This window comes from Microtus oregoni, unplaced genomic scaffold, assembly GCF_018167655.1.
Source record: "Microtus oregoni isolate MIOR12 unplaced genomic scaffold, Mior012 000064F_ref0000363, whole genome shotgun sequence".
In the NCBI taxonomy this organism is placed as follows: Eukaryota; Metazoa; Chordata; class Mammalia; order Rodentia; family Cricetidae; genus Microtus; species Microtus oregoni.
The window spans coordinates 4,803,845-4,826,276 of NW_024543874.1; the positions used below are offsets into that span (position 1 = coordinate 4,803,845).

The 22,432-nt window shown below is 47.5% G+C and overlaps 1 protein-coding gene across 3 annotated transcripts; it reads right to left on the minus strand.

Moving 5' to 3' along the window:
• Positions 1-3,952: 3,952 nt before the first annotated feature.
• On the minus strand, positions 3,953-15,978 carry LOC121439963 (ATP-binding cassette sub-family F member 2). Of its 3 annotated transcripts, none has more exons than XM_041640624.1 (15): positions 15,904-15,978; positions 15,073-15,272; positions 13,188-13,400; positions 12,652-12,834; positions 12,403-12,574; positions 10,265-10,360; positions 9,368-9,470; positions 7,907-8,002; positions 7,392-7,511; positions 7,224-7,313; positions 6,822-6,932; positions 6,116-6,178; positions 5,811-5,939; positions 5,150-5,353; positions 3,953-4,589 (listed from the first exon to the last, which is right to left on the minus strand). In XM_041640624.1, exons 2-15 carry the CDS (start codon positions 15,230-15,232, stop codon positions 4,452-4,454), a joined length of 1,878 nt encoding a protein of 625 aa, XP_041496558.1. In that variant the 5' UTR covers positions 15,233-15,272; positions 15,904-15,978; the 3' UTR covers positions 3,953-4,451. The 3 variants fall into 3 exon arrangements, with proteins under 3 accessions (XP_041496558.1, XP_041496557.1, XP_041496553.1); XM_041640623.1 differs by having other exon boundaries at positions 15,803-15,918; XM_041640619.1 differs by lacking the exon at positions 15,904-15,978 and adding an exon at positions 15,583-15,777.
• Between the last annotated feature and the right edge of the window lie 6,454 nt (positions 15,979-22,432).

Genomic DNA, 22,432 nt, shown 5'->3' on the forward strand with positions numbered 1-22,432 from the left:
AACAGAAGACAAACTAGGACAGAGTTCGTGATCAAGCTGTGTCCTCGGCAGAGGTGTGGGCGTCAGGGACCATTGCGTTAATGAAGGCTCTCAAGGAGAATGGAGCAAGCCAGTGAGCGGCATCTTTATTTGTGATGAAAACCACAAGATGCAGGGGCAGGGAGACAGAGCAGTCGGACCTGAGTACACAGGCTGGAGAGATGGCACGGAAGTTGAGTGCTTGCTTATGGCTCTTGCAGAGGACCCGTGTTCGATTCCTAGTACCAGGATGTTGGTTAGCTCACAACCCATCCACTGCTCCAGCTCTGTTTGTGACTTCATTTCTCATCCATGTCATTGTATCCTGTGTTAACAGCCACTGTGCTGGGAGATAGCACAATGCAGATATATTTTTTTATTTGGGGGAGTGGGTATTGGTGGTGACTGAATTCAGAGCCTTATGCAAATCTCTCCCTATTTAGATGAGGATGACCTTGAACTTCCACAGGCAGAATCCTAACATACTCTTTCTGTAGCTAAAGCTCCCATTAACACATAGTCCCTGACATCAGTGCCTCTGCCAAGGCCATGAGCTCATCTTGATATGGGCAATACTCTCCCTAAACGGGGGTATGCCACTGTCCCCATCTATTGCCAAAAATTTGAAGGTAGGAGTTAAGTGGAAACACAGCTTCCTGGTTTCTCCTTGAAAGCCTCCATTAAAACAGTGGTCCCTGACATCAGTATCTCTATGTATGAGCTGGTCATGAACATTTATGTTTGCAGGACTGGGGATGGAACCTGGGGCTTTCTTCATGCCAGAGAAGTGCCCTACCACTGAACTCACATCCAGTTCAACACAATTTCTTTTCTGAGACAGATTCTTACTATATAGCTTGGGCTGGCTTTAAACCTTCCTGCCTCAGCCTCCTCTGTGCTGCCTATACACTACCATGCATGGCTGCTTTGCTTTTTGTTTGTTTGTTTGTTTGTTTTTCAAGACAGGTTTCTCTGTAGCCTCGGCTGTCCTGAACTCTCTGTAGACTGTGCTGGCCTCCAACTCAGATCCACCTGCCTTGTATGTGCTGGGATTAAAGGCATGCACCACCACTGCCTGGCTTGTTTATGCATTTTTATAGAAATACTTGAGTTTATTTCTCCCCTCCCCCTCTTTTCAACTTTGTTTTTCTTTCTTCTGATCCTTAGTTTGATTTGAGTAGATCTAATGGATTACAAGGTTTTCCCTCTTATTTTCTTTTCTTTTCTTTTCTTTTCTTTTTTTTTTTTTTTTTTTGAGACAGGGTTTCTCTGTAGCTTTTTGGTTCCTGTCCTGGAACTAGCTCTTGTAGACCAGGCTGGTCTTGAACTCACAGAGATCCGCCTGCCTCTGCCTCCCGAGTGCTGGGATTAAAGGCGTGCGCCACCACCGCCCGGCTTCCCTCTTATTTTCTGAGACAAGGTCTCTCACTGAATTTAGGGCCTATCAACTGAGTTAGACTGTCTGATCAGCAGGTCCTGGGAATCCTCCCGACTCTGCTCCTCCAGGGCTGGGATTTCAGGAGTGTGCTGGTGTGCCCAGCTTTATACATGCATGCTAGGGATCCCTGGGTCTTTGTTAGATTTTATGCTTGAGTGTATATACACATGCATACCGTTCTGAGAGACCCTGGAGCTGGAGTCACCCAGAACAGTGTACTGACTAGGACTTGAACATGGATCCCCTGTAAGGGCAACAAACCATCTCGCCAGCCCTGGGTACTCAGGTCTAACTGGACTGTTTCTCTGCACCTGCATCTTGCTGTTCTCATCAGTACATGTATGCAGCTGTCTCTAATATGGATGAGTGACAGTTGGCACCAAGGGTTGCTGTGTACTGTGTTGTTCTACAAATGCACCTCAGAGCCCTGCATCAGTGAATTATCCCTGGAGGTGACATTCTTAGAGGGAGGGCTGTCAAAACATATGCTCACTTAACTGGTGTTTGGTGAGCAACTTGCTGTCTAGCAAGGACATCTGTATGGTAGTTACTCCATCGCTGGACCAGGAGGTAGGTGACCTATGGATGGATGGTCTGATCACAAATTACTTTGACTTTGAGTAGGGCACGCCTCTATGTGTGTGTCTTTTTCCATCACAGAGACTTCTGAACTAGGCACCCTAAGATGTGAATGGGGGACTTGGTCAGTGTAAAGTGGGAGACAGGTGGCTAAGCCAGTGGGGGAGTCAGAGCTGGCTGGGTACCTTGCCAGCCACTGCTCTGGCCATTCCTGCCAGCAGAAAGCTGCAGCTAGTCAAGAACTTGGTCATCCTGTTATTAGGGCCACGTGGGTGAACGGCAACTCTCAGCTCAATGAGGTAACACCAGGCTATCAGCTACCCTCTGGAGTCCATGCCTGACTCAACCCTTTTGCCGGATTTTGATCCTAGATCTGAGCTAAGCCACAGGTACTTGAACACAGTGACTACAGAATCCTGGAACAGCTCAAAAGCTGTTGGGAATAGAGGGCACCACAAATCAGAAACTGATGATGGGGGGTGCGCAGCAAATGCCACCTGCTGTGTGTGAAAACAGGCAGCACTGCCACCCCTGCTCCATTTCAGAAAAACCCGGTGACATCGCAGCTGCGGTTTGCTTCCAGGCCGAGGGCAGTTCTGAATCCCAAACAAGACACAGCTAATTTTAGATAATTTGCAGACTTTCTAGGCATTCTTAAAACGGTCAGATTGATTTTCTCCTGCTGAGTGGGTGTAGGTGACAAATGGGCTGACTGGGTTATGAGGTTGTATACTTCCCTTCCTTCAGATGCCAAGTCCTTTCAACCCTGAGCTCCAGGGGGCCACAGTCTTTTTTTTCTTTTTGATGGTGGTAGAGGTAAAAGAGGGTCAGGAACCCAGACTGGTCTCAAACTCCCTAGTGTTCTAGTGTTGGGATTCCAGGCCTGTGCCACAGCTGGTTTCCTAATAACAAACAGGTAGGTGGATTTGGTGGTGACAAGTGGCTCTGTTGAACCAAGTCTACAGGTTCAGGGCAGGCGATTCAGAACACTTTGCTCCCAGCCCAGGCAGCAGAGCCAAGTCCTCTGGGAGCAGAGACCTGCCAGTCTCAGCTCTCAATGGGATGGATGGCCGGTCCCTCTGCTAAGCAGCTCTGGGACCTCACCATCTGGGGAGGGCAGATGCTTATCACTTTTTTTTTTTTTTAAAGGAACAGGATTGAGTCTGCCTTTCTAGGCTGTGGTCAGAGATTTCCCTCCCTTTTGAGTACTTCTGATTCTCCTCGTTTCCAAACCACAATTTAATATTGATTTATAGCCTTTCCCACTTGTTTGGATGCTCCTTGTAAGCTCTTACATGTGCTGTTAATACATACTTTAAAATGGTTGGTATGCTTTCCAACAAAGGTGGCCACTAAGGTTTCAGGGGTAACAACCACCCCTGGGTAAGGTGGATATGGTAGTGCCTGCTGACACAAAGCCTCAAAGTTCCAAAAGGCCAGACAGACAAAGACTCCTGCCAGTCCAGGAACTGCACATGCAGACCCCAGATTCTGCACCTCCCACTCCACCAACTGACAGGTGTAGAAAAGGAACCTGGATTTTTAACAAGCTCTACCTATGTGAGGTGAGTGGTGGCAAGAGTACACCACATTGCAAAGTATGGTCCATGGCCTCCTGCTCAGCATCACACACCAGGAAACCGGTCAGGAACGTTAGCTCCTAGCTGCGTCCATTACTGTCAAAAAGTTGTCAAGGTCTACCTCTGTGACCTGATGAGCCCTCTCCACTGCCGAGCCTCCTGAAACACAGGCCTGAGGGAAGGCTTGGTCTGGACAGGATGGGTGGGGGGAGCAGTACGCTTCTGCAGCTCCAGAGGGACAGACTTCTGTCTTCTCAGGCCCATGGCTACTGAGGGGAAGGGAATGCTGACTTCAGGGAGAGAAAGAAAGAATGCTCAAGAGACCCAGGAAGGAGGGACTGTGGCTTCCTCTTTATTGGACACGTTGTAGATGACACACAGATCTACAGTTAAATAATTATTAAAATATCGACCAGGACTACAGCCCTGGCCCAGGGCTCCAAACCAGAAGCAATAAGGAATGGGGGTGATGGGCTGGCAGTATTCCCCCAACATCACCAAAACCCATAAAACAAGGCTCTTGAATCCTTCCAGGGCCAGACCCAGGCTTGCACCCTAAGGTTAACCCAGGGACCCCTGGCTGCATCTCTCAGGACAAGGCAGCCAGTGAAGGTCTGGAGGGAACAGCCAGGCAAGTCCAGACACAGATCCAAATGGAAGGAAGATGGGAAACGGACAGCTGGAGATAAGATGCAGCAAAGGCAGGCTGAGGGGAGAGGCTGGGGCAGTATTGCAGCAATGCGGGAGTGCAGCCCCAGGGTCCTGTCCTGAGTGGCTGGTCAGGTGTCAGCTGGCAGTCTCCAGGTGGCATTCCTGACCCAAGCCTGGCTGAGGGCTCACACGTTGTGGGTCCTCTTGGTGAGCTGGGGCTCCTCATCTACCAGCTTGGATTTGAGGTGCTCCTTGTAGGCCAGGATGTCTCCAGGCCACTTGGTGATCGTCTGCTTCTCACAGACCCAAATCTCCTGTGCAACCTGGAAGCAGATGCTGGGCTCAGGACGGCCAGTCCTCGGCACCCTCCCCACCACCAGGCATTGTATGAGGCCTGAACGCAACAGCCTTTCCTCTGAGGCCCTGCCCAAACCCTTATCTGGGGGTATTTTACTCAAGAGCACTAGAACCAGCATTCCAGAATTTTCCATGCCAGATCCTGCTGTGCCACCCCCCACCGTGAGGTCTCCAACAGGCTCTTGATCTGTTCAGAGGCTTCATGAGCCAGGTGTCTACCCTGGCTTCTTTACAAGCTCAGAAACAGCCAGTCGCCTTTCCTCCTCATAATCCAGATTCTTCTTACTACAACACTTATTTTGGGCTGAAGAATCTTGAGACAGTAATAAAAGTCCGATTTCCTCATTTGGGTCACCTAGACCAAGTTAACTACTATCCCTACAGAGTCATGAGATCTGGCTATCACCAGGCCACAAGGACCTGAGCCCTTCCCTGAATTTAGCAAACGTGTTATGCCCTCCACGGGCTGCAAGTGATTCACACAATCTTCTACCCACACTCCACTCTGTGCTCAGGTCACACCCACCTGCTGGATGAGTCTGAAGTCGTGGCTGACTAGCATCATGCCACCCTCAAACTCATTGATGGCATCTGCCAGTGCATCAATGGTCTCGATGTCCAGGTGATTGGTAGGCTCATCCAAAAACAGCATGTGAGGGTTCTGCCAGGCCAGCCAGGCCAGACACACTCGGCACTTCTGCCCATCTGACAGGTTCCGGATTGGGCTCACCTAGAGGAACCATGACGTAAGAACTTGGTGTTACACCTGCCATGCAGCATGAGTCCTCTTTCCCCTCTCTGGCTCCCGTTGCCATTATTGCCTTTTATTTATTTTTTGCAAGACACGAGCCTAGGATGATCCAAGATCATACAGCAAGGCACTGGCCAGGCCGTTAGGACCACTCAGCCTCTTACAATCAGCACGTCAGTTCTGATGCAATGGTATGATCCAGGGACCCTGCAGTTTCACGTGTTTTCTAGTTCTCTCATGCACTCTGGCTCAAGAGCCCGTGTCAAGAGTCCCGCTCACTATCCTTTCCTACAATCTCATAGTACATGGCACTTTAGAAGAAAGAAATAGAGGAGACTCTGGGATCGCTCCCAAAGCTAGGTGTGAGGAGTGTTCCCTGACCATCTGGTCATAGCCTCTGAGTCATCTTGGGTCCTTCCCACCACTCCTCTCTCACCTGCTGTTTCCCAGTGAGGCCATATCTCCCAATGATCTTCCTCATCTCCTCCTTCTCCTTGATCTCTGGGTAGCACTTCATCATATACTCCAATGGTGAAAGGTCCAGGTCCAGCTGCTCCTGTAAGTGCTGCAGAGAAAACAAGACCACCATATTTGGGGAAACCTCCTCCTAATGGAGGCCACTTGGTGTGACGGGGGCCTACCCTAAAAGGTACTTGCTCAGGATTCAAGAAGCAGGGAGAGGCAGAAGCGGATGTTCCCAGAGGAGGGGCTTGGACCCCAACACTGACGCCGGGCCTGTACCTGATGGTAACGTCCTATCTTGACGTGAGAATGCTTCCGGATCATTCCATCTGTGGGTAGAAGCTAGGAAAAAGTTAAGTAGAATCAGAAAAGCAACACGCCAAAAAGGAAACCCAAACAGACGCTAGCACATACACATGGCTCGACAACCTTCCCATCGTTCTACTTCGCCAACACACAGACTACCGTCGAGGCACTCTTCGGTGCAGACACTCAGTGCATTAAGTAACTGGCTGCCGACATTGACAGCCTGAGCTGATCTGGAACCCACATGGTGGAAAGTGAGAACTGACACCCACAACTGTCCTCTGACCACATGTGAATGCACACACAATAAAACAGGTGTAAAAGTATAAACTTAGGAAGAACCACTGAAACAGACTCTTAAGGGAGGCAAAGAGACACAGCAGTTTACTAAGTGGACATGAAAGGCCCACTGTATAATACATCAATAAGGCACTTGATGTAGGCACAACACACATTTTCTCTAAAGAAATTCCAAGGTATAGGTGCCCTGTCCTTACAGCCCAACAAACACTGTCACATGCATGCATCCACAAGCATTCTCAGTCATACAGATTCTTCCCCACCCAGCCTCCCTGGCCTCAGCACTGCCCCAGCTCCCCCAGGTGGCTCACTCAACCACAGCACTCACTCACTCCCTTCTTCCTTAATGAAGGGACCAGAACCACCTTGGCACCATTACCTCTCCAGTTAGCAGCTTCAACAGAGTGGACTTCCCTGCACCATTGGGTCCTACCAGAGCCACTCGTGTGTCAAGGTCAATGCCAAACTCTAGATTATTGTAGATGCAAGGCTGAGGTGGGTTAAAGAGAGAGAGGGGGAACAAAGGTTAGCACTTGAATTTGCTCAGCCTGGCATGCCAACTCCATAGGTGGAGAAAATGGAGGAGGTATCACTGTCAAAGCTGATCCCAACCCACCGCTTCCATCTGTTAAGCCTGAAAATCGTCCCCTCCCTGGTAAAAGTCAGCAGATACAGGCAGCAAAAATGGGAGAGGCTTCCACTGCTGAAACTGCCTATGCAAAATATACCCAGCCCCCAAGCTACACACAGGCTCTTTCCATGTGCTCTGGCCTATACTCACCCCGTCTTTTGTATACTTGAAGCTCACGTTCTGCACCATAATGACAGGTGGTGGGATTTTACCACATGGTGGGAAATAAAATGACAGCGTCTAAGAAGAGAAGGCATCTCGTGTCAGTATTTTTCCTAACCCACGCCTCAGCCACCTAATCTAACCATGAGACCTTACCTTGTCACTCACAACTCTTTCAGTCAGTCCCGATGCCATCATTTTCTGTAGCGTTTTCTCTTTGCTTTGAGCCTGCCGGGCCAGCTTGGCACTTCCATGGCCAAACCTGGCAATGTAGTTCTGAAAGAGACCAGAAGAGGGCTTGAAGTGTGTGTGAGAGAGAAGAAAAGGCTTAAAGGGTGTACAGGAGACCACGCTGGGGCTTATGGTGTGCATGTGCACAGAACACCACAAGCAGTAGCTTTTTTGTTTTGTTTTGTTTGTTTGCTTGTGGCAGGGTTTCTCTGTGTAGCCCTGGCTGTCCTGGGACTCAATCTGTAGACCAGGCTGGCCTCAAACTGAGAGATCTACCTGCCTCGCCTCCCAAGTGCTGAGATTAAAGGCGTGCACCGCCACACCCAGCATTAACCCTTTAACCTTGAGTAAGAAATGACCCACGTTCCTTCCCAGCCTCTCCCAGCTTCCTCCAGCCCCCATCATTTCCCAAAACAAGTGGAGAAGCATAACTTCCCTACCTTCATGTGTGCAATCTGGTCCTGTTCCCAGTGAAACCTCTTCATCTGGTTCTCCTCCAGCTCCAGCCGCGTCTTCACATACTGATCATAATTACCCTGTGGGGGACAGCCCAGGCAAGGGGGCTCAGTCCTGGGTTCTCACTCAGATTAGAGGGTGACAGCATCACTGACAGGCTTTGCTCTAAGTCTGAGCAGTAGTAAGAGAGGAACTGAATTAAAGCAGTGCATGCTATCCTAGAACCTGGTGTTTGTTTCTGCATTCTCGAGGACGGAACCCAGGACACTAACATGACACATAAGGCAAAGGTGTACCACTAAGTCATGCTACAGCCTAACCGGATATGTATGGATGTTTATTTTCAATTCCATGTCTTTTACTCAGCCAAGCCAAGGTCCATGTCAAATCCTAAGATTAACCAGAACACTCGGTGTCTGCAGAAGCCCCGGATATAGTCACGCAGACACCATGGAGCTCAGGCCCTCAACCACCTCTTACAGCCCACCTAGAGGTTAATGCCACTTATGGGTAAGAAGGATTGTCCCCCACAAGGGAAAACAAACCACCTGGACTTAGAATCATGGCCAACTGGATTGCCATGGCTTCTAACTGAACCAAAGCCCAAGATTCAAGCTAGTCATCCACTAAAAAAACCTAACAAACAGGCCACTAAAGACGCAGACTGTATATTCACCTAGAAAGCAGTTGCTAATTTAAAAAGTAACCTGAAAAATATGATTATTAAAGATTACAGAAGGGGGGCTGGAGGCTCAGTGGTTAAGAGCACTGGCTGCTCTTCCAAAGGAACCGGGCTCAATTCTCAGCACACACATGGTGGCACATATCCATGTTCACAACTCAGTCTCATGGGACCTAACACCCTCTTCTGGCCTCACTGGGCACTACACATGACACACATAGAGACCACGTAGGCAATGAACACCCATACACATAAAGAAAAGAACTTAGGGGCTGGGGAGATGGCTCAGTGGTTAAGAGCATTGCCTGCTCTTCCAAAGGTCCTGAGTTCAATTCCCAGCAACCACATGGTGGCTCACAGCCATCTGTAATGGGGTCTGATGCCCTCTTCTGGCCTGCAGGCATACACAGACAGAATATTATATACATAATAAATAAATAAATATTAAAAAAAAAGATTAAAAAAAAAGAAGACAGAGCACAACAGGGAGAGGGAGACTACTAAGATACTACCGTATTTTCCTGTGCATCAACCTCTCTCTCACACCAGTGAGCAGGACCAGCTCCTCCCCCAGGCACTGAAAGAAGTCAACTTCTTTGCGTAAGGCAAACACACACACATACAGCAGCTGCCAACTGTAGACTATGGTCAAGCGCAAAGGCTTTGGAACTAAAATAAGCTGCAGGACTTCTTTAAAAGGCTGTTTTGGTATTTAATAACAAATTCAAAGAAGAAGTAGGTGCAGGAGCCAAGGCCCACTCACCGTGTAATATTTCAGTTTCTTGTTGTGCATGTGGATGATATTGGTACAGACCCCATTCAGAAAGTCCTGGGAATGAGACACGAGGACCAGGATGCGCTTGAAACTGTGAAGCCAAAGAGCCAATCAGGAAGGTTGCAAGCAAGAGACTGGTCAAAAAAAGCCTACATAGCCACATCCAGAAAGCCCTCACCCTTTCCCACCCTCACACCCAAGTGCCCTTGCAGCTCCTGCAGCCAGCAGGGACTTAGGCAGCACTGCATTCCCTCAGTAAAGCTCCTGGAGCCTGCCAGTGGGTAAGAGAGCCTGAGCCCGAGTCTTCCGTTCTGTCAGCAGAGACGGAGTAGTAGTTAAGTCTGTATATACAATATTTAAATAAAACGTATCCAGAAATATGAGCTAGGCCAACTCAAACCCATTCCATAAGAGAAACATTGAGCCCTTTCTTTTGAGACAGCACTGAGGTATATGCTACTATTTCCTTTTAAAGCTGAGACAATATTCCAAGCTACTCAGTTCTTTGGTTATAAAGAACCATGATCTTATTTGATAATATTTTTCTTTATCACCATGTCATGAAGTATTGATCTCAATTTACATGTTTTGTGTTTGTGCATGCACATACACAGATATATACATACAATTAAACATTGTCTTTAATAAAGATGTACTTCAGACATAGGAAAAACAAAAGGTTTTGGTTTTAAAGGCTCATACATTTCAGACTTACAAAAACACCCCAATGAAAGAGAAAGGTCTACTCTAACTGCATTTGGCACTGGCTACATCTGGCCTCTCTGGTCTCCTTTCACACTCATCAGGGCAGCTTCTGGGCATCTATTTTCTTTGCACTGTGCTAACGACCCCTCAGGATCTGTGGCTCCCAGTCCCACCCCTTACGTCTTAAGTTCCTCTTCCAGCCACACACAAGCATCCAGGTCCAGGTGGTTGGTAGGCTCATCCAGAAGCAGCATGAAGGGCCGAATAAAGAGGGCTCTGAAGGACACAGAAGGGAACAAGAGGCACCCTGAATGCTGAATGGAAGACACAGCTTGTCTGCCACAATACTGGTCAGTTCTGGACTGAATCCTCAAGTCGATCTGTAGCAGCCCCCAAACCATGACACAGAGACTTATTAATTACCAATGCTCGGCCTTAACTTGGACTTGTCTCACTAGCTCTTATATCTTAATTTAACCAGTTTCTCTTCATCTAAGTTTTGCCTCGTGGCTTTTTACCTTTCTTTCACTGTGTATGTCCTACTTTCCTGCTTCCTCTGTGTCTGTCTGGCATCTCCCTCGTTTTCTCCTCCCCCAGCCTAGAATCCCCCTGCTACTTTTTTTCTCTGCCCACCAGCACCGCCCATCCCTCTCCTGCCTAGTCATTGGCCTTTCAGCCTTTTATTCTACCGATCAGTGCCTTAGGTAGGCAAGGTGAAACAAATGTAACACATCTTTATTCAGTTAACAATATTCTGCAAAATGTAACAACAAAAAAGTAACATATCTTTACAGAGTTAAACAAATATTCCACAACAGTAATCTCTGTTTTCTACCTCAGAGAAAGAAGGGTCTCTAGAACGCAGGACTGAAAGGCAGAACGTGAGTTATAGGGACACAGCCTACAGGTAAGGCTGAGAAGGCCTTTTGCACCTGTGAGGTTTGAAATGGCACGCAGCTGGTAAGCATCAGAGCACAAGAGGAAACAAGTTAGCAAGGTAACAACCATCCTAGTTAGACAATGGACGGGGCTACCAGACTCCAACAAGCACCCAAACAAAGTCCTTTTCTTTTTTTCTTTTTTTAAAATTAATTTATTTATCCTTATTTTGTGTACATTGGTGTTCTGCCTGCATGTCTGTCTGTCTGTATGATGGTGTTGTATCCCCTGCAGCTGGAGTTTACTGACAGTTGTGAGCTGGTAATAGAACCCGGGTCCTCCAGAAGAGCAGCCACTGCTCTTTACCTCTGAGCCATCTCTGAAGCCCCCAAAGTCCTTTTCTTATGCAGGTAGTCAAGGAACAGGCTAAAGCTCTGGCTTCCAGACTGCAGTCACCACTCTTGGGAACCTGGTAAGAATATTTCTGAGCATCACACTCAAACTGAGAGTTGTCTCCAAAGCTCCTAAGCCACCCAGAGCAGCTTCTGGTTAACCAGAGGAGCCACTGCACTCATGTTTTAAGACACAGGCAACTCTCTAGGCCCATGGAACAGCCTCAGCAACCTGCTTCCCAGGAACGGTGTGATGCAGAACAACTATGGCTTGAATACATGCGGAGTCCCCACTGAGAGACATTAGAGGGTAGAAACGCATCTAAATGTTGGTGCTTGGCCTCTGCAATGTGAGCAGGATTAGGCAAAGCCATAGGATAGAGCCCAATGAGCACATTTGTGGCTGTATAAGGAGGCAAGAAGACAGACATACGAACTTCCGTCTCTCCCACCACATGAAGCCTACACTATACTCCAGGACTCTGCTAGCAAAACCACCACCAAATGAGGCCCCTTTGCCTTGTACTTCCAGAACCACGAGCCTCTTTTCTTTCTAAAGTGTGCAGCCTCACTCAGCTACTTCATAGCTGTAACAGAAACCAGATAAACACGACTCGGCACTCTGGGGAGTGCATGGAAGCAGCTGGACTATAGAAACTCACTTGTAAGCACAGTTTCCAGGGGTAAAAAGACAGGGGACATCAAGGCTGTCTAATATTTTACTATCATAAAAATTAGCAGGATGGAAGCACAAAAAGCAGGAAGGGGTCAGGTGAAAGAAAAGCTTAACTGTACTGTTAAACTTGAGTCTGCTCAGGAGTACTCCTGGACCACATGCAGAAGTCCCAGCACTGAGCATGGAAGCACTTCTGAGTACCTCAGCCAGGACGCTCAGTCTTGTCGACACACCTGTCCATGCCACATCACTGATGGTTACCTCAGCTGGCACAAACTGACCGTGCTACCAGGTCTACGGTCCAACCAGAATGAACATTCCACTCCAAGAGATGGGGGCTCCAAAGAAAGAGGGGAAGGGAGCAAACTCACCTGGCAAGAGCAACTCGCATCCGCCAGCCACCACTGAAGTCTTTCAGCTTCTTGCGCTGCATGGCAGGTGTGAAACCCAATCCATGTAAGATCCTTGAGGCCCTCATCTCGGCTTTGTCGGCGTCCAGCTCTTCCAGCCGCTCATAGAGCTCCATGAGCTTCTCACACTCCGCTGTGGTAGTACATAACCGTCAGCTCCCCGAGGGTTTCAGGAGGAAGCCCAGCCCGCCCCTGGGTATAGAGCCTTACCATCCTCGTGAGCTAAGCGCTCAGCCTCCCTCTCCAGCATGGCCCGCTCTGTGTCCACCTCCATCACACACTGCAAGGGTGTTTTCTCGCTAGGAGGCATCTCGCGAGTCAGATGGTAGATGTCTATGTGCTCAGGGATGGGCACTTCACGCTTCCCAATAGCAGAGAGCAGCATGGACTTTCCTGAGAGTGACATAAAGACAAACCGGGTCCATACTCTTTAAGGGCCTTCCTTGGTTCCACCCTCTCACTCAGATCCCACTATCCTTCACTCGCAGGATTCCCTTTCCAAGGTCAAATCTTGTGCTACTGCTCCTGTGAGGTCCTGTTCCTTTACAATGGCTTCACACATTAGCCCCCATCCCCATTTCCCCGACCAACTGCTCTAGCACCTTCTGCACACGGCTGTGTCATAAATCGCATGTCTGGTCCCCACTCATAGAATTAATTCCTTGCTTTGCTAGTGTTAAATACATACTGAGTAACAGATGAGCCAAGAAAGAGAACCCTCCCACTTTGCTCTCTGAGGGCCTCACCAATTCCATTTAAGCCAATGAGGCCATAACGACGGCCTGAGTTTAGTTCTAGCTTGGTGTCACTGAGCAGCTCTTGACCGTGAAAGGTGAGAGAGAGGTTGATGATGTGGACGTCAGTACTGTTGGGGTGAGAGGCCAGGACGCCGGTGACAGCGCGAGCAGCAGCTTTCTTCATCTCAAAGTCCTCTAGCTCCTTGGCCAGCAAATCCACTTCTAGAGACAGATGTAATGTGGGGAGGTGTTGTCAGACTCAGATGGGAGTCAAACAGGCCCCTCCACAGGTCCTGAGCTCAGGTCATCTGAAGCAGACTCTAGAGTTCTGAGAGCTTTACATCCAGTACACACGACAAGACTTGCTCAACACCCTGCTTTCACAGACAAGTTTTACTATGCACTCTCTGATTCTGAGTTCTCTTGCCCTCCCACTGTGCTTAACTTCCCCACCGTCCACAACTCCAGCCAGGATCCACTAGCTTCCTTCTAGAACTCTTACTTTAGAGACAATTCTTACCACTTAGCTCTATCAGTCGTTTTTAACTCTACTTTCTATTATTTCTGTTCACATTATTAATGTTATTATGTTTCAAATGTTTAGTATTTATCTGTGGTACAAGTCTCTCTCTCACACACACACCTCAAAACACGGTCCCTGCATATTCATATAAACAAGTGAGATGACCGAGAGAGATATACAAAACACTGCAAAATGGCACAGGGGAGAGTGAACAGGAACACGACTGATGTTAGCTGTCATCAGAAGGTACTGCCATACTAAACCAGGCTTTGAGAGAAAATGTCACATACAGCTTGTGCAAACACTGTGGTATCAAAACTTAATGCATGGAAGGATAAAAAAAAGTGGTAACATCAAAGGGACAAGGAGCAGTGCACATGCAGCCCCAGGACTGTGCAGCCAGGTTTCGGGGGTGGTAAGGCAGGCTTTAAACTGGGATGCTCACTATTATGCACCGCCATGTTCCCCTCCTTGTCATAGCTAACTTCAACTATCACCTTCACAAAGGCCTGCAAAGAGGGGACCCCAACTGAAGCCTGCCTTCACCAGACTGGCCAGTGCCACCCCTAGTTAAGTGGGTGTGGGCTACATGCGAAAGCTGAGCAAACCAGCAAGCAGTGTTCCTCCATAGTCCTGCTTCTCTTCCCTCCACGATGGACTGTAACCTGGGCATGTCAGAGGAAGTTAACTTTTTCCTCCCAAATTGGTTTCCATCAGCATTTTTTCACAGCAACAGAGAAGGGAAACCAGAAAATAGATTTTCTGAAAGCAACCTGTTTGTAGCATGGGTGAACAGCACAGCTAGTATGGAGAAAAGCTCAATACATCCCCGAATGCACCAAAATCATGGCTGTTTTCTCAGAACTTCATAGAACAGCACGTCACAGCCAGTTACTCTCATTAGTATGATCACCATCCCCGTGACATCAGGAGTACCGCCATATGGGAAAGCCTGACATGCTCGCCCCCACAGGCCGGAAGGAAAACTGAGAAGAGAGATAGGAAGTTGCCTTTTCTGTCATTGTCTGCTATGGCATCGGGGTGGATCAGCAACTCCCGTCTGTGCTGGCCACTTCAGTTCAGTTTCCTTGATTGGTAACAAGGTGGCACTATCTCCAACTTTATGGGTTTGGTTGTCACTAAAAGGTTTCATGGCATATAAAGACATGTGTGTTGTGACTTTTATTCTGTAAAAGAAGCCCAGGCTGGCCTCAAACCCTCCATTATTTTGCCTTCGCCTCCCGAATGCTGACATTAACAGGACTATTCACCTGCACCCAACTAGACACATTCTTCATTGCCTCTGCCCTCAGATTCTGATTTTGGCTGGGGCAACCAGGTCAGAAAATACACCCAAGTCCCCTCCATCACCTGTGGCCTCTCTGCCATTGGCCTCCTCATTTTTCTCCTCTGTCACCTGAGGTTCTGTGACAGCATCTCCATTTTCTTCATGTCCCTTTTTGGGCCGCTGTCGAGCTTTGGCAGCTTCCTTCTTTTTGGCTGCCTTCTTCTTGGCCAGGTCAGAGGGCATGGTGATGAGGCACAGGGGTAGTTACTGTTCTTTCAGGAGTCTGAAGAAAAGGAAACAGATGCTACAAAATTCTAAACTTACTGGTAAGAATGTCTGAGAAGTAGTCCATCCCTCCCTGGAATTTTCCTATCAAGCCTCTGGTGCTCCACTCTGTCCCCGCCTTGCCTCTGCCAACTTTGTCAGGGTCCCTCACACTCTCTCGACCGGGTCTTCCAGCCTCGTCTCCTCCCTTTGGGCTCGCCCGCCAATCCCCACCGCCGGCCTCACTTGGACGCGCTCTTCCCCCAGGGCCTTCGGTGAGGGACCGCTCTGCCCCTAGTCTCTAGTTTCCCAACTTGGCGCTCGCGCACCTCAGCCGGCCGCCTCCTTTTCGGGTCTTCGCCAGGAGTTCGTCCCGGACCTCGCTTTGGTCGCTCCCCTCCACCCCACCGACTGCGGCGCGGTTTCTTCCCGGGAGCCACGCGTCCTCCGCGACGGGTCCCAAAGGGTCTCCGCGCTCGCTGCCCCTAGCCTCCCCCACAACCCGCGCGTCTCCGTCTCTGCCTGGGCCAGTTCTTTTCCCTTTCGGACCTTTCCATCCCGATCCTGATCTCCCTTCCGCTTCTCCTCCCGCTTCCTGCTCACGGGTCCGCACTCTCCTCCCCTCCGGCTCCCCTTCCCCCTCAACTCACGGGGCCTCGCCGCTCGGCCTCTGTCGCAACAGAGCTGCTCCTTGAGCTCCTCCGCGTGCGGCCGGCTCGCTAGCCAATCACGGCCCCGGGCGGCCTTTGGCGCGCCTCCGCGTGGGCTCCTGGGAAATGTAGTTCTTGACTCGCAACAACCACGAGCGGGACTCTCCTCGAGAACTACCAGTGACTCCCAGGTGTTGCGCGATCCTAGTGACGCCATCAGAACGCGCGAGACTCCGCGTTGAGGGAGGATTAGAGTCCGGGAGTCCTGTCCCAGCAGGCCGGTTTAAAGCGCTGGAAACTGCAAATCCCAGATTGCTCCTCGGAGAGGCGAGCTGATCTCCCAGACAGGACACCACCTCTAGCAGATAAGTTTACCCGGCTGCTCAACTGGTTTAACCAGCAGAGTGCGACTACGCTTCCCAGCATGCCTCCAAAGGGAGCTGGCCCTAACAATGGGAACAGAGAGGTAGCGGTGGAGAGAAAAGGAAGAGTGCGGTACTGCTGGGCAGTGGCGGCACTGTAAGTGAGGTAGCCCTTCGCAGACCACACCAACGGCCCCATACGAGAAAGGAGTAGTTTCATGGAACCGAAATTGAAGAGCCTCGTTCATCAAACTTTTAGAAAGTGCCAGACGTTGTTCTGAACCTTGTTTGGTATCTTAGCCGAGTTACTGAATTCCATCAGAGTCATGTAAGTGTTGTGGAAACAGTCTAAAGTAAAAAGTACCACGTTGCTGAGTTTAGGTTAATGGACAATTAGCTGTGACTTGTCCTGTTCCATTTCCTTTGAAATGAAACATTCACTGTCTAAAATTTCTAACATACTCAATGTTAGGTACATTGTAAACTCTACTCTGTGGCCTCAAAACAATGTAACTAATTTTTTTTTTTGACCCTTGTTACCACTCCAGGCTCTTTGACACCAAAGGAAACAAAAGAAACCGTTACTTCCGTTGAGTGCACTCTCAGAAAGTGAGCCTCTCCCTCTACAGTTGCCATTTCCCCAAGCTAAATAGGAATTAGGCTTGAAGGTCAACTAGGATGGACATCATAAGCAGCTTCAGATCCTGCTTCCTGTGTCTTTGATAACACACTAATTTTGAGAAAGAAAGCATCACCCAAGATTTCAAAGGATTACAAAGATTAGAAAATGAAGAAGGTGAAGACAAAGCTTTGTTGAGACCCACTAAGGGAAGCCTGGTTTGTCTTGGTAAAGGCTATTTTGTATAGACTCCCCCTTTAATTCTTTTTAATCTGCTGTTACATTGTTTGTGTTTTAAAGACTAGACCTCAGGCTGAGCTCTGTGAGTTCCAGGTCAGCCTGGTCTACAGAGTGGGTTCCAGGACAGGCTTCAAAGCTATACAGAGAAACCCTGTCTCCAAAAACAAACAAACAAACAAAAGTTCATCCAAAGACTGGAGAGATGTTAAGAGCATTTTGCAGAGGTGCGTGTTTTGATTACTAGCACCCACACCAGGTGACTTGTCTGTGAAGATAGTCCTCGGAAATCTGGTGCCCTCTGCTGGCCTCCACAGGCATCTGCACACATGTAAATATGGTGACAAGAAGGCGCAGGGGCACACACACACACACACACACAGCAGATCCAAATGGGCTTGTCAATCACCTGGACAGGAAAATGCTGCTCCGGATGCTGTTCCCAAAACTAACCCGCCTAACCCTTGAGAAATGTTTTTCCTTTACAATGCTCCTTTTTCAGTCCATTGTCCACTTCTGCCTTTGAGGATGGCCTCATCGTACTCTGTTGTCACTACCTTTTATGCCTCATTGGAACTGATTAAGCAGAGAGGACAGTGACTGGGAAGGGGAGGTCAGAGTAAGATCTCTATAACAATAGAGTTCAGAAAGCTCGTCCCACCTCTCCCACATCATAGAAACAGTTTTCCTCCTTGATGGTCTGCTAGTGCTTACAGTTCAGATATGTCACTTAAACACCACTGACCATGTTCCCTGTATAACCTCTACCAGCTGAGTAGTGCTATTGACATCTTACACATTGAAATGGGCATATGCAGCTTTCAAAGTAGCAAGAAAACTTTATTCAAAGGCCAAGTAATAGTACAGATCAGGAATGTCCGTACTGTCACTCTGAGTGAGGATGCACTCAAGGGCCCTGATGAATGTTTGGGGCTTCCTTCTATGCAGTCGAAGGGAAAAGGGCTGCTTATTGACTGGTGAATATGAGTGGTTCTCTGTTTTGACAGACAGGTTTGAGTTACATAAGCTTTTGCTCATGACTCATGACCTTTCCCATGATGCTTCTGATCTTTACATTTTTATTTGTTTATTATTTTTTTTTTTTTTTTTTTTTTTTTTTTTTGGTTTTTCGAGACAGGGTTTCTCTGTGGTTTTGGAGCCTTATTTGTTTATTATTGTGTGTATACCACATGCACACTGATGTCAGAAGCCAACCTTCTGAATTGATTCTCTCCTTCCACCGTGGATTCCCAAGATCAAACTCAAATCATCAAGCTTTGGTGGCAAGAGATCTTTGTACCTGCTAAGCTATCTTACTAGCCAGTTAAAATTTTTTATTTGTGTGTGTGGTATATGCTCACATGTGTGTATGGAGGCCAGAGGAAGATGTCAGGTGTCACTCTCTGCCTTATTCCCTTGAGACAGAGTCACTGAGCCTAGGGGAGGATGCAACCAACAAGCCCTATGGATCCTATCTCCACATTACCCTGTGGTAGGATTTTTCTTTGGGCTGCCAACCCACAAATAATGACATGGAGACTTACTAATGATGAAAGCTTGGTCTTAGCTTAGACTTGTTTTTAACTAGCTCCTACAACTTAAATTAACCATTTCTATTCATCTACACTCTGTCACGTACTGCCTGTCCTGCTTCCTCCATGTCTCCTCTGGGATGCTCAGTTCCTCCTACTTCCTCTCTCTGCCCAGAAGTCCCGCCTACACCTCCTGCCTAGCTATTAGCTGTTCAGCTTTTTATTACACCAGTCACAGCAATATACCTTCACATAGTGTACAAATATCTTATACCACCACCCTCCATAGCACCGGGGTTACAGGCATATTCAACCATGCCTGCCTTTTTGTATGAGTTCTGGGGCTTTGAACTTGGGTGCCAATGCTTGTTCAGCAAGTGCTTTTAAATGCTGAGCCATCTCCCCAGACCCATGCATCTGATTTTAATTATGTACTATCCCAATTGTATGTAGGCATAAAATGATAATAGAGGATTCTCCCTAAAACTTCAAAGGACAGTTTCTTGTATTGCCCATGCACCCAAACCCAGTTTAGGTCAGATTATCTCATCCCTCTTGTTTTTAGGATGAGTTACAGCACATGTCTGAGTAGAAATGGGGCATTATCTAGGGATCCCTAAGGGAAGTAACTTGTTTCTATTGTTTAAAGTTGGTATACCTACAGGCTGATACAGATGGGGTTTGCAGATTTCCAGCAGGATGCTGTGCACTGTTGGGAGAGAGGACTGTGTGCATAGCACAGGCAGATGGGGGTCCCAGGTTGCCAAATAAATTGTGAAAAGAATGAATGGTCCAAACTAAGTGGAGCCAGAGGTTGCTGAGCCATTCTCTATGCCAGCCTTTCTCATTACGAAGTAAACTCACATGGAGCTTCAGTATGTAGAAGTTATCCCTTGACTCCTGAGGAAGCTCTTAAGGAGCCTTACTCAAAGCCTACATCGACTGTCCAAGGAGAGTTGTGTTGTCAATTTTCACATGTATATAGCATATGCCATCATTCATGTTTATTACTTTTCCTAGTCCTAACTCTTGGCCCCTTCTACCTTCATGCTCTTTTGTTCACTTGTATGTTTTGTGTCATGCTAAGGATTGAACTGAGGGCTTGTGCATGTTTCACATATGTCTACCACTGAGCTTCAATCCCAGAGCGTGCACACCCACATACACACACAACTGGTGATGATTCTTGTACCTCAACCTCCAAAGTAGATGAGATGACTAAAATTATGAGCCTGTGTTACCAAGATGTTTTTCAGGGTTTCATGTAGCCTAAACCTTAAACTCTCTGTTAGCTCAGGATGACCTCGAACTTGTGATTCTCCTGTACCTCCTGAGTGCTAGGGATATGGGCATGTGCCACCATGCCCACATTTATATGTACTGGGGATCAAACCCAGGGTTGCGTGCTTACTACACAATCCCTCTATTAACTGAGTTATCTCTAGCCCTCCTCCCTTTTTAAAAATTTACATTATTTTTAATGTTTATTTATTTATTACGTATACAGTATTCTGCATGCATGTCTGCCTTCATGCCAGAATAGGGCACAAGATCTCATTATGGATGGTTGTGAGCTCTAAGTGGTTGCTGGGAATTGAACTCAGGACCTCTGGAAGAGCAGCCAGTGCTCTTAACCTCTGAGCCATCTCTCCAGTCTTTGCCCTTCTCTGTTTTTAAATTTAGATTTTAATACATGAGAAAACATTCAATATCTGTCTAAGTCTAACTTATTTTTGCTTAACATTTTCTCCAGTTCCACCCATTTTCTTTTTCTGTTTTCTTTTCTATTTATTTATTTATTTGTTAATTTTTTGAGACAGGGTTCTGCTATGGTTTTAAAGCTTGTCCTGGAATTCGCTCTTGTAGACCAGGCTGGCCTCAAACTCACAGAGATGCACCTGCCTCTGCCTCCCAAGCACTGGAATTAAAGGCGTGCGCCACCACTGCTTGCCTCCATCCATTTTCTTACAAATAACATAATTCCATTCTTCTTTAAGACTGAGTAATAAATACTCCATTGTGGGAATAGATTCCATTTTATTTATCTATTTGACCACTGGTAAGACAGACATTGATAGGCAGATTCCATAGATTGGCTACTGTGGATAATTCTGTAACCTAGGTATGCAGCTATTGCATGGGGACTTACTTTGAGTCATTTAGATCTATGCCCAGGAGTGATCTGCTAAGATCATGTGGTAGTTCTGTTTTCAGATCTTTGAGGAACTTCCATGCTGATTTCCCAGTGGCTGGGCTAATTACATTCCTACCAACACTATGTAGCGTACAAAGGTGTTGTCCCATATCTCACCCCTTCTTCGACTGCATTATTTCTCTCTCTCCTTTTTTGGATTTTTCAGGACATGGTTTCTTTACATAGTCCTGGCTGTCCTAGAACTTGTTTGTATACCAGACTGGCCTTGAACTCACAGTGATCCCTCTGCCTCTTTCTCCTGAGTTCTGGGATTAAAGATGTGTACCACCACCCAGCATTATTTTTGTTTTCATTTCTCCTCTTCCTCCTCTTCCTTCCTCTTCCTCCTCCTCCTCCTCCTCCTCTTCTTCCTCTTCTTTGTTTGTTTGCTTTTTGAGACAAGGTCTCTCTGTGTAGCCCTAGCTGTCCTGGAACTGACTCTATAGACTATTTTTGTTTCCCTGATGGTAGTTACTACTCAAGGGTGAGAAAGAATCTCCGTGTGGTTTGGTTTGCATTTCCCTGGTGGCTAAAGAAGTTGAACATTTTTTCCATGTATTTATTGGGCATTTCTACTTCTTTTTAGAGCTGTCCATTGAGTTCACTTGCCCATTTGTTGATAAAACTGTTTGCTTTTTAATGTTTAATTATTTCAGTTCTTTATATATTCCACTGTGTCAGACAAGTAGCTGGCAAAAGTGCTCTTGCATTTTGCTGGCTCTCCCTTTACTCTGGTATTGATTCCCTTTGCTGGGCAGATGCGTCTTACTGTGCTGTGACCTGACCTGTTAGCTCTTGCCACTATTCCCTGAGCTAGGAAGAAAGAACCTTTGAAAGATAAGCAGACCATGACACCCAGGTGCTAAGTGCCTTGAAAAAAGTGACTTGTGTGAACCCCTGCAGACGAAGGGGGCAGGCTCACTTGAAAGAAGTGACTTGTGAACCACTGCAGACTAAGGAGGCAGGCTCACTGGCATAGCATGATTAGGCAGGGACTCCTGATACACTACTTCATTCAAACCCAGCCTTCCCATTCAGAATGACAGTAGTAGGGTATTTACCTCAAGTTGATTAGAAAGATTAGACAAATTCCTAGGTTTCTATTAGCCAATTAAGTTCCCTCAGGGCTGTGTCATGCTCTCCTGTGGCTGTGGAATACTTGTTTAGGGATGGTGTGCTCTGCTGTTTATTCAATGTCATTAATTCAGAGTGTCTAGTATGAGAAAAAGGTAAGTGACTTTAAAAACATCTCTGTATGAAGCAAAGGAGCTACCAATGGCTGTGGGTCAAAATCTTTCACCCAGGAAGCAGGGAAGATGTCTCACTCAGTAAGGTGTCTGCCACATCAGCACGGCCCTGTGTTTAATGCACTGGGCACAGTGGGACTCACCGGTGATCCTAGTACTGGGGAAGTGAGGACAGATCTCTGGGTCCCTGGCCAGCCAGTCTACCTGAGTCAGTAAACTTGAGTTTAGTAAAAAGACCCTGTGAAGTGTAGAGTGACTGAGGAAGACACCCTATGTCCACCTCAGGCCTCCGCATGCACAGACACATATGTACACACATCTGCATAGACACAGACACA